A 13289-nucleotide genomic window follows, 5' to 3' on the forward strand; every position below is an offset into this window, starting at 1 on the left:
GAATGTTTCTGCGGGCATCCCCTAGCTTTAAACACCAGCAGCTCCATGCTCATGCAAAAGTCTAGCCCCTTTTTCCAGGCGGTCAGTGAAGGTGGGGCGGTGGCCTTCCACAACTTTGCAATATCCCTCTTAGCCACGGTAAGTTCCAGCATCAGTAGGTGAGGCTTATATATGTCGCCTCCAATATCCTCTCTGATAAATAGGTTTCCCAGTCATGGTGAGATAGGGACATCCCACCCCAGGAACTCTGAGAGGCACACCATAAATCCCCGCCAAAACGTTGTAACTGCCTTAGAATGCCATATCATGTGTATACCTTCTGCGTGTCCACATCGCAAGAATTCTGGAGATGACACCAGACCTGCCCTCCACAGTCTCTGTCTGGTGTAATAAACCCGGTGTAGGTACTTAAACTGGATAAGGCGTAACCAGGATGCTATCGCAGCATCACACGGGGACGCCAGCGCCTCTGCCCAGTCGTCTCCATCTTCTTGGCCTAAGTCCTGCGTCCAAGCTTCTCTCAGTGTGTCCAGTGTGGCGGAGCTGTTCGTTACAAGGGACTGGTATAGTTTTGCAATTTTGTGATACCTTAGGTGCCCCATAAACACCTTGGCTTCAATTGGGTTAAATTTAGGAAGGTAGCTAAATTTGAGATGTAGGAGGAGATGGCATATTAAAATAGGATATACTTGTAAAATTGGGTCCGAAGCATATTATACTCCTTTTGGAGGTCTTGAAAAGATTTCAGGGTCGATCCCTGCATAACATCCCGCAATGTAGAAATACCAATTTTGTCTCAACCCCAGATGCCAGCCAGTGTAGACAACTATGTACTCATATCAACTTCATTTCTCAATGTAAGTTCATTGATCATGATGGGTTTGATACAGATAAAAGCTGTCCATGGTAGGGCATTAATTTAGTAAAAGACTGAGAATCTTGAAGAACGTAACTATTGTCACTCTCCAATAATATTATATAAGTTAAAACATACCATTTTAAATAAACAAAACCACTTTCAAGCAACTATAACTCCTGCTCTAAGAAACTATACCTCGCGTCCCGTCATGCACAGTGTTGGCGTCAATTATGTCATTTCTGATGTTGCTGTGGTCTTATCAAAGACGGCATAGAACACGTAATAAGTTATGTAATATGTGAGGTAATTAGGAGTGCATTGCCAAACGCCCCCCTCCTTATTAAAAAAAGTAGGCAGCCCCTGGTCCTAGCCAACCCCGGGGGGCTTTTGTTTTTTAAAGAGCTGGCTTAATTTGCTCATATGTGGTAACATTTACATAAAAATATCCTAGGCCTATGGAGTAGGGTATTCCTACCCAACCCCTCTATGTGTTGTCCACCTTATTTTCAGGACAGGGACTGAATCCTGAGTCCTAAAATGGTTGCCTTCACATCTTTGTTAAATTGGTGGTAGCCAATCAGATCTTGTCTAGATTTGCCGTTTCCTCAGAACCTCTGTGGGGTGAAATATCTATATTTGTTTGACTTTAATCTCTTGAACACTAATGAACGGAATTACCCTTTCTGGGCCAAGATCTTGCTTTTCGACAAATTTGGTGTAATCCAGTTCAGCTGTTTTGGCCATAGCTATGTCTAAGTTTCTTAAGGAAAATGAATGGGGAAAACTTTGCAGGAAGGAGCTGAAGTGGATGAGACTTTGTTTTGGAACGGTTTGTGAAGATTTGAAAAACAGCGGCAAAGTATACTTATTATTCTAGTAACAATTAATAATGCACACTGTACCTGATAATAGGTGATCAATTCTTTGCCATTAGCAGTGAAGGTCAGCAGTCCACTGGAAGTATCAACAAGGCAACCAATCTCCAGCCCATTATTGTTCCGGCCTTGTCCAGGGCTCATACTTTCACCAGCACACACCATGTAACAGTTGCTGCGTTTTATGCTGAAAATAGAAGAAGAATGTCATATTTAAATAATATTTATTTTATTATTTGTGGGTGTTTTATTATCATATGTGAGGAGCTACACATACTCAATTCACAGATTGATATTACTAAATTATTCTGAGCAGTGGTTTTACAATCTTGTGTAACGAAGAGAGCACTCAGACATCAAATTGTTCATGCTTGCTTTTCCTTTCAGTTGGTTGCTGCTGTAGTTTTAAGGGTTTCAGTGCCCATGGAGTGGAACGTGTTCACATCTCTTCGCTGAGGGGTGTAGTCTGGGGTATTAAACGTCATGCCACCTCATACATAAAGGGATGAAAAGTACAGTGTCATAACTTAAAATGATGGGGCTCTCCTGCAGAATGCGAGGCGGGTGCAGCTGAGACTCCCATGCCTCACAATTCTTCATTGACATTGGGTTGATTGGGGGGCCCCTTGAACAGTTGGCAGCACCTAAAGGGTTAGTTAGGGTCCCATCCTGCACCACATGGGCTGCTGGGGCCTATGTTACTCCCCTAGAAACACGATGTGCCATTTAACACCGGGTAAGCTCTGCACTTCTTCAAATGAGGCTGCCTTGTTCAAGCTTCCCAAACCCTTCCTACTTCTGCTCTCCAATTGCTTCATTGAAGCATTGGCAGGAGAGAGTGCTCTATAAGGTGTCATCCAATAAAAAGAAAGCAACAGCTTTTTTACTCAGTCCTGAATCACTAACAATCATCAACAAACAGTTTGCTGTAATAGTCCTATGTTTTACGGCATTGGGGGTGGAGGGGGATACGTATTGTGACATCTTTCACTGAATGGCCTATTTGAATCAGTCTACGACATCAGACCGCATTGAATCAAAATGTGGAAAACTATGTAGTTGAAAGATTAGTTTATTAGGTAGTTATTGTAATGAATAATGGTGCGTTCTTGACAACCTGAAACTGCTTATGCCTGACATTCTTGTCATAGTCATTTTATTATGATGAGTATTACCACATTGTAGAGGGGTTAGAGGGTATTTTTTACTTTGACTGAGATTTTAGCAAAAGTATTTATATTGCTAGATCCATCATTTTAACACCTTCCATTAGAAAGACTTGATACCCCACAAGCCTCAGGCCTAACGGATAAGTAGAAACCACAGGATTTAACCACTCAGTAATCGCATAACATGTAAAGCACAAACGTGTACGTACAGTGAAATAACAAATATATCAATGTGACCACAACTATGGGGATACCCATCTCTGACTATCCTCCATGTCTAAATCTGAAATTGACACAAGTGATAGAGCAATATTTTCCATTTTACTAATAAACGCAAGTTCATTGTTTAATGTTAAATAACCCTTATTAGTAATCACTTGTGTTAACATTTTGTAATGAATTAAGCTAAAATGCTGATGTGATTTTGAAATTTGACTTTACACGTTCAGGTGCGTTAAAACTGTTGTTTTGCACAAGATTTTCCCCACTACAGATGCTGTGATTTTCAAGAAACCTTCTATTAGCTAGTAAATAGGTATTTGTTATGGATTAGATAACTTATGGTGAGGTTATCACCAGGAGTGGAGGAGATGCCAGGAAGCGCAACTTGTAGGTTGGATCTTTCTGAAACCCAAGATCTGTTCAAAGTACCAAATCAAGGACATGGATGTGTAAATTCCATTGCAAAGATGTGAGAAACTGGGGCGTTTACCTACTCCTAGAGTTTGCTGAAGACTGATTGGGTTGTGGTAGTGGGAATGATAAGAATGTTGCAGCAAATGTTCTGTTGAATTATATTAATGCGTGTTCCTGACAGTAGAGGGGGAGTCCTTGCTAGAGATCTCAGATGGCAGATCTGACGGATGCTTTCTGACTTCGAGCTGAGAAGACCCTTTCAGCCTCTGCTAACCTCCACAGCTTCATGCCTATGCATTCCCTTTCTCTCATCATAAATCTTCTTTATGAAACACACTTTCTGCACATTCTGTATTCTATTTGTAATTCCTACCAATGTGCTACTTTACCTTATTTTGATACATCAACTGTTAGAATATTTGGATCTGCAATATTGATGAATAAAATGTAAATACTTACTGAACTAATGATTGATATGAATTACATTATAATAAATCCCTTTAAACGTACACTAATTCCGTTTGTTGATTTATGTGAAGCCCAAATCAGGCCTCCCTGTTCATAGTAACTAATATAAATGAAAGCTCCTTATCCCAACTCCTAGTTGACGAACCAAGGTCCATACGACCAATTGTGGGGGTTATTTGATGACTATACATAATTTTTGAGATAAAAACAAAATCTCTGCTCCAGCACCCTGAAATGCACCACAGCATAAATCTGTTCAACTAGCAAATCAGAGTGGTACAGGGGCACTATTCTTATAATATCAATTGACCAACCAGTAGAAGGACTAATTAAAGTTAGTTTCCAAACTAACCAACCCATAGGTTTTGCATGACTCCCGTAAATAGTAAAGATTTTCTGACATTAACAATGCCGACCTGTCAGGAGGACCCCAAAGGACCCACAGCGCTTTATCCTTGAGCAAGGATGAGCTGGGAAGACAACAAACACAATCAAAGATTCCAGCCAACTTGTGGAGCCATGCACATATTTATTAATTTTGGAATTCTTCCCAAGCCCTGATGCAGATGTTATTAACTATTTAAATATATACATCCTGAAAAGTATGACGACACAGGAAACTCCAGAAGAAACACACTGCCAGCCCAAAGGTGCTTATTGACTGAAATCCATCCCCTTCCACCAACCAAACAATTCCTCATATATCTGAAGCATGACAAACACACATGTATTATTAATAGTGCTTGATGTCTAAGTAGAGTATAGGACAATATAGACAATGATTTGGTTCTCTACAAGAGAACTCTCTGTGGAGAAGTGTGGCTCACTGGTTAGAGGAGGCAGACCTGGAAGCAGAGGTCAGCCCGGGACCAGGGTTCAATTCCCGGCTCGGCGGGGTCTTGAGTCCTAAAATGTCCATGGACTCGACAATTCTCGCTCCGGTGCCTACTCGATTCACTGGTTCACACTCTGCGACTCTGGGCAATAGCTTGCTTAATCTCCACAACGGCCCCTCGCGGCGGGATGCCTGGCTTTCACCTTGCGGATACCCTGCCGGGGTTATCTCACAGGGGAATACCAGGACGGGTTCCCTAAGCAAGCGCTTAGAAACCGCTTGGTGATTTGCGCTATATAAATTCCTGTACATTTACATTTACAAGCTCTAAAAGAGTGAATGGAGTTTTCCCGTAAAGTCCCTGAGTGGTTGTGATCATTTCAGAATCAGATCTGAGGGATTCTCTAGTCTAAGAGCATAGTCCACAGTGCCACTGGATTCCTTCTTGCACCCACATTATTCAAAATCTATAGGCATTGGCAGACATTTTGAAGCAGCGGCAACTGTACTTGCGCAAGTATGTTAAAAATGTTTGTTCATGTAAGTCGATTCAGGGAGGCGAAGCAGCACTGCAAATTGCTTGATGTGTTTATTCATACAGATCAAATGAACTTTCAATGTCTTTGTTGGGGAAAGATGGTGACTGAAGTTCTGGAGACAAGATACTGCCTTTCATGTGTCTCAAAAAGGTTTAGACATTCAAAGTGCCCAGGCAGCTACTTCAAAGCATTCTCACAATAAAAAAAAAAAAGTTTAAGGACCTCATTATAAGTTTGTTTTTTAAAACATTCTTTCATTGTTTTGTCATGTGTACATTATGTCACACCACTGTACAATTAACTTTATATTCATCATTCTATTAGAATCTTTGTATGCAACAAACATGTACATGGTAAGTCAAGAAAACATCAGCAAATTATAATTCCAAGCATGATCCATATTGCGTTACCTCAGTGGGATGTTTAAGCTATTTCCCTGAAGAGCGCAATTTCTCCCTTTCTCTTATTCCATGCAATATTACGGTCAGCCATTGTAACGAGGCATCCTCAAAAATATAACACATGTTCTATTTGAAAAACAGAATCATAAAAACTATAGCAAAATGACAAAAAAAAAAAAACTTCCATCAACATCCAGAAATATCTCGCCTATTATTGATTGGTGCTAACCTCCACAGGGGTCCCGTATGCAGGAAGATGTCCTATAATATACTATGGGAGGATGGGCAGAGAGACCGGAGGGGTTGTGCAGTTGTAGCCTGAGTTATATGTTACGGTAATGATCATTGTGTCTTAGAGGGGTTTGTAAGGATGTTGATGTATAGGTCCAGTAAGAATGTCTACTCTATGGCTGTTCTCTTGTCTCTGTTTCAGTGGCTTCAAAATCTGCAAGGATGCTGTCCCAGGCTTTGTCAAAATAAGGTTTCGTTAGACCCTGCTCTAAGGACCTCATTAGAAGATGGTTGATGGCTGAAATATATGCTATAAATACCAATAACCCTGGGTGAAAAATGTACAGTGAGTGGTAAAATACCTCCTTCTCCGAGTTTTCAAGAAGAAAATGAGGCAAAAGTACAGAATCGCTTTTCAACAGAATTATGTATTTTGAGCTCTTTTCAAGGCCCCTGGCAGGGTTGGCCTTCAGGAATTTATTAGGGAAAACAGTGAGCGTGTAATAATTATCTCACACCTCATAATTCCAATTTGTCTGCAAAATCTTGTTTACACATCAATTGCAATTTAGCACTTCACTTGTAATAAAGGCCTGTGCAAAATGAGTGCAGTTGCTAATAGCACTAACTTCCTGCTCTCTGTGCTTTGAAATACACTACTATTGCCACAAATTAACCACAGCATGGAGCAAACCAGGACATTGGTCACTGCATGTATGTATACTGACATAAAATCCACATGGCGTTTCTAAAAGTATACATTGGCAGACTGCAACAAATACAAAACCAGACATCCACAGATATGCTTAGAATGAAAAAACGCTCCGTCCATCATCCCCTTTTGTTTAGAATGAAAAAAAGCATGCCCAAAACGTACTTTGCATGTACCGTACTGTCTCATGGTGAACCTTGCTATGTTATGTTATGTTAATTAGTTTTTTAAGCGCTTAACTCACTCTGGGGTATCTCAGCGCTGCCTAAAAGATTAGGATACTGCAAGGGGAGCACAGAAGACCTGAAGAATGGATTAGAACAAAAAGGCTTTCAGCTGTTTTCTGAAGGTGCCATAGTAGCTAGGGATTGCTCGCAGGGCTTGGGGAAGCTGGTTCCAGTATCTTGGGGCCAGATATGAAAAGTCTCTGCCCCCGGTCCGGGTGAGACGGATTCGAGGAACCTGTAGCAGTCCCAGCGAGCTGGATCTGAGTCTCCTTGGAACAAGTTCTTAGTCCTCTCTACTTGAACAAGCTCTTTAAAGAAGTCAGCAAAACAGGATACATCCAGGAACAGTCTTCCTACAATCTATTAACGAGGGGCCTGATTCACAAAGGCAAACTTACTTGTGTATAATTTTAGAAACTAAATCATCTGGGGGCGGAGCAAGATAGAGGACTGACACAGCCACGGAGCATACCACATGGGGAAGCCTCTCCACACTTTTGGCGGCACACCGAACTGTATGGCCTTGGAGCGGAGCAGAGGAATAATGAGCGAAATAGGCTGGTTTTTCACTTAAATTTAAAAGGTCGACTTGACCTACTTGACTGCGGTATTTTCTGTGACGAAAGGTGAAGAAAACTTTGAGGACTGGAGGACTCAATGGCGTATGCAGGTGATTGGTAATGCTGGAAGCAGACGTGGGCTGCTGGCGTTTAGGTTGCTACACTGGCTGTCAGGCTGCCGATCGACTCGAAACTGTCCAGGGCTGCTTTTTGGCTTCCCGACGACGCTGCTTACGAGGCAGGGCATGGCGCCTCTGAAGAATCCTCCCAGGGGTACACGGGCTGGCTGTGCCCTCGCCCTTGCCAATAAAGATACTGGAGGGGATACGAGCGGGCTGCTGCTGCTGAGAACAAGGCGGAGAACAAAGCTGGAGGGTAGGTTCTCTGTAAGCCGATACTGCGTCTGTTCCAGACAGGAAAAGCTGCTGAGCTACTTGCAACCTGGTCGGTGGGTCAGACAGATGACAGTAACAAACTATCAGAAACATTGTTGGAAGAAGTACCGACGTGTCTGAGTGAGATTAAGGACTTCTCACAGTTAGGGACACAATGTAGCACTGAGGCCGGTGCTGGTATTGGTGCTGGTATACAGAGAGCAGCAGAGACTGATGTGTCTATAGAGGGCAGCCAGGCTATTCCTACACCAGTGAACTCGCCGGATATGGGCACGGGCATGGCGAGTTAATGAGTCAGTGCCTAATGGAACTGAGGGGCGGACTATCTGAGAATAATAATTTGGGGCTTGCAGGTTACAATGTAGCTAACAATGTTGGTCCTGATAGTCGAGAGACACAGACTAATGCCTTGGAGTAATGGGAAGAGCTGGTGTCCCATAGTGACGATATTCTGGCAGCTTCAGCAGTGGAAGTGCGAGTATGAGCTGGAGTCAGACCAAATAGGACCCCTCCTGGAAAGAAAACCAAGGCTAAAAATAGAAAACAGAAAAAATCCCAGAGGCAGGATTAATTACAGAGCTCATCCCAAAAATAATATGCATGGGAAATGTAACTCAGAAAATAGCTCTCTTCGTAAATGGGTCCAAGCAAGGGGGGGAGTGAAATGTATGGTCTCCCGAATCACTGGCAACAGTCCTAACAATAATAATCCTGAAAGCAACATGGCGAGCAGTAATCTGGTCAGAAAACGGGTTGCGGAAATTGGCAGCTCCGCTGAAAGTCGAATGGAGATGGGTGCTAGCACTCAACTAACATCTACCATAGCAACTACAGCGGCACTAGTTACAGTGGAAACAACTCAATCTTTGGATATTCGGGTTGATTCTGACCCGACACTCGCCTCGATAATGCAGTTTCTGAGAGATCAACGAACTGAAGCTCAAGGTCATTATATGCAGGTGAAATCAGATACAGATAAGATGTCACAATTGCTGCAGGAGATGTCTGTGAAAGTTGGGGCTCTCGCTAGCGATGTATCAGATTTACGACATAGAGTTGGAGAAACGGAACAAACCATAAGCCTTACAGATACTATGGTTCAGAAACAGGCCAATCAAATCTCAACCCTTCAGCTTAAGCTTGAGGATTTAGAAAATCGACAGCGTCGCCGTAATCTGCACGTATTTGGCATTCCTGAAGGAGCATATGGAGCAGCACCCAGGGCCTATCTTATACAGTTATTTCAAAAGGCTTTTCCTGATTTATCTGATTGGGACTGGAATTCTCAGTTGCAGAGAGTATATAGGCTCCCGGCTGTTAAACGTAACCAGGAAAGTAGATACCCTCGTCCATTTATAGTCTTTTTTGGGAACTTTTTATTAAGGCAGGCGGTTGCTCTTAAAGCTCGACACAATACACCGGTCACTGTGGCGTCTGTTACTTTTTTTGGTAGATCAGATCTCTGTAAAACTACTATGGATAGGCGTTGGCAGCTCCGTCAGTCAATTGATCTGCTAAAGGCTCTTGGGGCCCAAGTGTTTTTACAAGAACCAGCATGCCTGAAGGTCTTCAAAGATGGTCATTCTTACTTTTTCAATGATGAATGTTAGACCTGGCATCTTTGGCGTGGTGTCCCCTGTCTTTTTGCCTCTACCTCCTGTATTTGTGATGCTGTGCTGGATTTTGTTTTTGCTGGTTTAGATGCTTTGGGCACTTTGCAACTGCTGATCAGTGTCAAAGTGCAAGTGCTCCCTGAGTAAATTGTTATTGTAATTGGTTATCCATGATTGGCATTTTTGTATCATCAAGAAGTCCCTAGTAAAGTGCTCTGAGTGTGCCAGGGCGGGTGATACAAATGCTACTAGTGGGCCTCCAGCACTGATTGTGCCACCCACATGAGTAGCCCTAAAATGGAGTCTCAGACCTGCCACCGCAGTGCCTGTGTGCAGTCTGTGAACTGCCATGTAAATCCTGGTCAGTGTCCCCACTGACCAGGCCTAACCCTTCCCTTTCTGTGCACATTGGTCACCCCTATGGAAGGCCCAAGGTACCCCCTTGGGCAGGGTGCAGTGTATGTGAAAGGTAGGGCATGTACTGGTGCAGGTTACATGCTCTGGTAGTGAATTACAGCCATTTTTGTTTTTCACTATTGTAAGGCTATCTTGCCCATAGGCTATCATGGGGAATGCTGGCTACAGTGGTTACCTGCATATCTTCCCATAGGAGCAAGATAGGACATAAAAGTCTGGTATCCCTGAAATCAGAATTTAATAACACATCTTTTAGGAAATATGTTTTTTATATCCTGTGTTTGAGAACAGCACTTTTAGAAAGTTGCTGTTCTCTTGTCTGACCTTTCTGTGTGCCTTGGCCTGTTTGTGAATTGATTGTCTGGTTTGTTAGTCGCAGGGGCTGGGTGGCTCCCAGAGGCTGAGTGGGCCATCCCTGAGCTGAATAGCTCCATCTGCATCTAGAGTGGTGGGAGGGAGTAGCACCTGGGCCTGAATAGGGTTGTGCCTGCCTTCTACAATGCTGGTTCCACCTCCTGCTGGGCGGCTGACGACCCTGCCCCTCTCTCTGAAAGGAAAGGAGAGGCCAGGAAAACAAAGTGCTCAAGGAACACCCATAATTGGTTCAGATCGGGCTCAGAGCCATCCTGCACAAAGACTCTTAGGGGTATAAGTATAGGACCACAGACTACGGAAAATTAGATCATCCTGGAATCAAGAAGGAGCCTCTGCCAAGGAGAAAGCTGGAAGACTGAAGAGGAAGGAATGTCCTGCTGTGTGTTTGTGGGCTGACGTGCAGTTGCTTTCCTGCCAAGGAGAGGGGAAGGACTTTGCTTTGTGCTGTGTCCCCTTGCTTGAAGAGATCTCCAAGGGCCTGAGTTGAGCTGGCTCCCTGTTAAGAAGTCCCAGGAACAAAAGGACTTCACCCCCAGCTTCCCTGAACTCTACTGAGAGAGTTCTGTCCTTCCTAGAGTGTTTGGGCCAGTTGTGTTGCCTCTGGAAGTTGTACCTGTGTTTCGGAAGCTGGAAAAGAAGATACTAAAGACTTTCTGCAAAGTTTCACGCATCGCTCGCTTGCGGAGCGCATCCCCATCAGTGCGGCCGTGAAGATCCAGATCGTAGCAGCGCCTTTTACCCCTGTAAGAACCGACACATCCTTTGCTTGCGGAATTCATCGCTCCGGTGCGGGAAGAGTATCATCGCTGCGAGTATCGTCGTAGAGCCTGTCGTCACTGGGTGACATCGTCGCACCGCTTGCTTGCGGACGCATTCACGTCACTGTGAGAGTCGTCGCAGAGCCATCGCATCGAGGGGCCGCGAGAGGAGAAGATCGACACTGCGCTGCGCATCATCGCCGCACCTGAGATCGTTGCCGTCCCGAAGATAGTTCCATGTTACCTTTTGCGAGACGCTTCCTACGAAACCTGCGCACCGGAATCCATACAAGGTATCGCATCTCTCCCCATACAGACCAGAGTCAGCGCAAGACGCCTGCTGCATCCAGCGGGGTTGTCGCATCGCCTCCCCAGGGTCTCAGGAGTGACTCATCGCTTGTTTTTCAACGCTGCGGATTTCACTTGGAACTTTTGTCACATCTAAAGGTAATGTTGGCTAAAACGTGACGCAACTGTGGATTATTTGAACGCAACCTTAAGAACTCTTTTGAAACCATATTCTTGAACTGTGTATGTTGGATTTTTGTCATTTGGTCTTGTTTAGTTTAGATTAAATACTTCTATTTTTCTAAACTGTTGTGGAGTCCATTTGTGGTGTTTTCACTATGTTACTGTGAGTGTTGGTACAAATACTTTACACATTGCCTTTGATAAGCCTGATTGCTCGTGCCAAGCTACCAAGGGGGTGAGCAGGGGTTATCTAAAGAGTGTATCATTCTTACCCTGACTAGAAGCAAGGGTCCCTATTTGGACATTGGTACCTACTTCTACCAACTAGATACCCCCAGATCTAACAATGAACATGAGGTTAAGTCGGCCATTGCTAAATGTCAAATGGCCACCATGAGTGTGGAAGGGTATGCTCAGACATGAGTCCCTTGCTCACTGTACCATCAGGATTCAAGGAAGCCGGGCCGAAGACGGCTGTAATGCCAGAAACCGGTCCCCGGAAGCTTGTTTCCTTTCCAGTGAAGAATTGGCTTGGTAGTTTGGTCTGCCCTGTTTCCATGATGCACTGGGCCAGGGACAGACTAATTTGCATATAGCCAGGTTCTGAACTGGGATGGTGCAGTGAGCTAAAAAACGGTGATGGATCAAGCCCTGATCTGTTGACTGGGTAGGAGTGTTCTGATTAACTCAGATACTCTGTCCATCACCACCCCCTTTTTGAAAATATTTTGGCCACCATGAGTGTGGAAGGGTATGCTCAGACATGAGTCCCTTGCTCACTGCACCATAGGATTCAAGCAAGCCGGGCGGAAGACGGCTGTAATGCCAGAAACCGGTCCCCGGAAGCTTGTTTCCTTTCCAGTGAAGAATTGGCTTGGTAGTTTGGTCTGCCCTGTTCCCATGATGCACTGGGCCAGGGACAAACTAATTTGCATATAGCCAGGTTCTGAACTGGGATGGTGCAGTGAGCTAAAAAACGGTGATGGATCAAGCCCTGATCTGTTGACTGGGTAGGAGTGTTCTGATTAACTCAGATACTCTGTCCATCACCACCCCCTTTTTGAAATTATTTTGGCCACCATGAGTGTGGAAGGGTATGCTCAGACATGAGTCCCTTGCTCACTGCACCATAGGATTCAAGCAAGCCGGGCCGAAGAAGGCTGTAATGCCAGAAACCGGTCCCCGGAAGCTTGTTTCCTTTCCAGTGAAGAATTGGCTTGCTAGTTTGGTCTGCCCTGTTCCCATGATGCACTGGGCCAGGGACAGACTAATTTGCATATAGCCAGGTTCTGAACTGGGATGGTGCAGTGAGCTAAAAAACGGTGATGGATCAAGCCCTGATCTGTTGACTGGGTAGGAGTTTTCTGATTAACTCAGATACTCTGTCCATCACCACCCCCTTTTTGAAATTATTTTTGCCACCATGAGTGTGGAAGGGTATGCTCAGACATGAGTCCCTTGCTCACTGCACCATCAGGATTCAAGCAAGCCGGGCCGAAGACGGCTGTAATGCCAGAAACCGGTCCCCGGAAGCTTGTTTCCTTTCCAGTGAAGAATTGGCTTGGTAGTTTGGTCTGCCCTGTTCCCATGATGCACTGGGCCAGGGACAGACTAATTTGCATATAGCCAGGTTCTGAACTGGGATGGTGCAGTGAGCTAAAAAACGGTGATGGATCAAGCCCTGATCTGTTGACTGGGTAGGAGTGTTCTGATTAACTCAGATACTCTGTCCATCACCACCCCCTTTT

The 13289-nt window shown here is 44.4% G+C and overlaps 1 protein-coding gene across 1 annotated transcript in view; it reads right to left on the bottom strand.

Annotated features, from left to right (window-relative positions):
- Window positions 1-13289, bottom strand: part of RYR2 (ryanodine receptor 2) — a 3071198-nt gene that overhangs the window by 2077535 nt on the left and 980374 nt on the right. Inside the window, exon 30 of the mRNA XM_078648003.1 lies at window positions 1762-1921. Coding sequence (XP_078504129.1) covers window positions 1762-1921 — 160 coding nt within the window. The remainder of the gene's footprint in view (window positions 1-1761; window positions 1922-13289) is intronic.

The sequence above is a fragment of the Lissotriton helveticus genome, chromosome 6 (assembly GCF_964261635.1).
Source record: "Lissotriton helveticus chromosome 6, aLisHel1.1, whole genome shotgun sequence".
In the NCBI taxonomy this organism is placed as follows: Eukaryota; Metazoa; Chordata; class Amphibia; order Caudata; family Salamandridae; genus Lissotriton; species Lissotriton helveticus.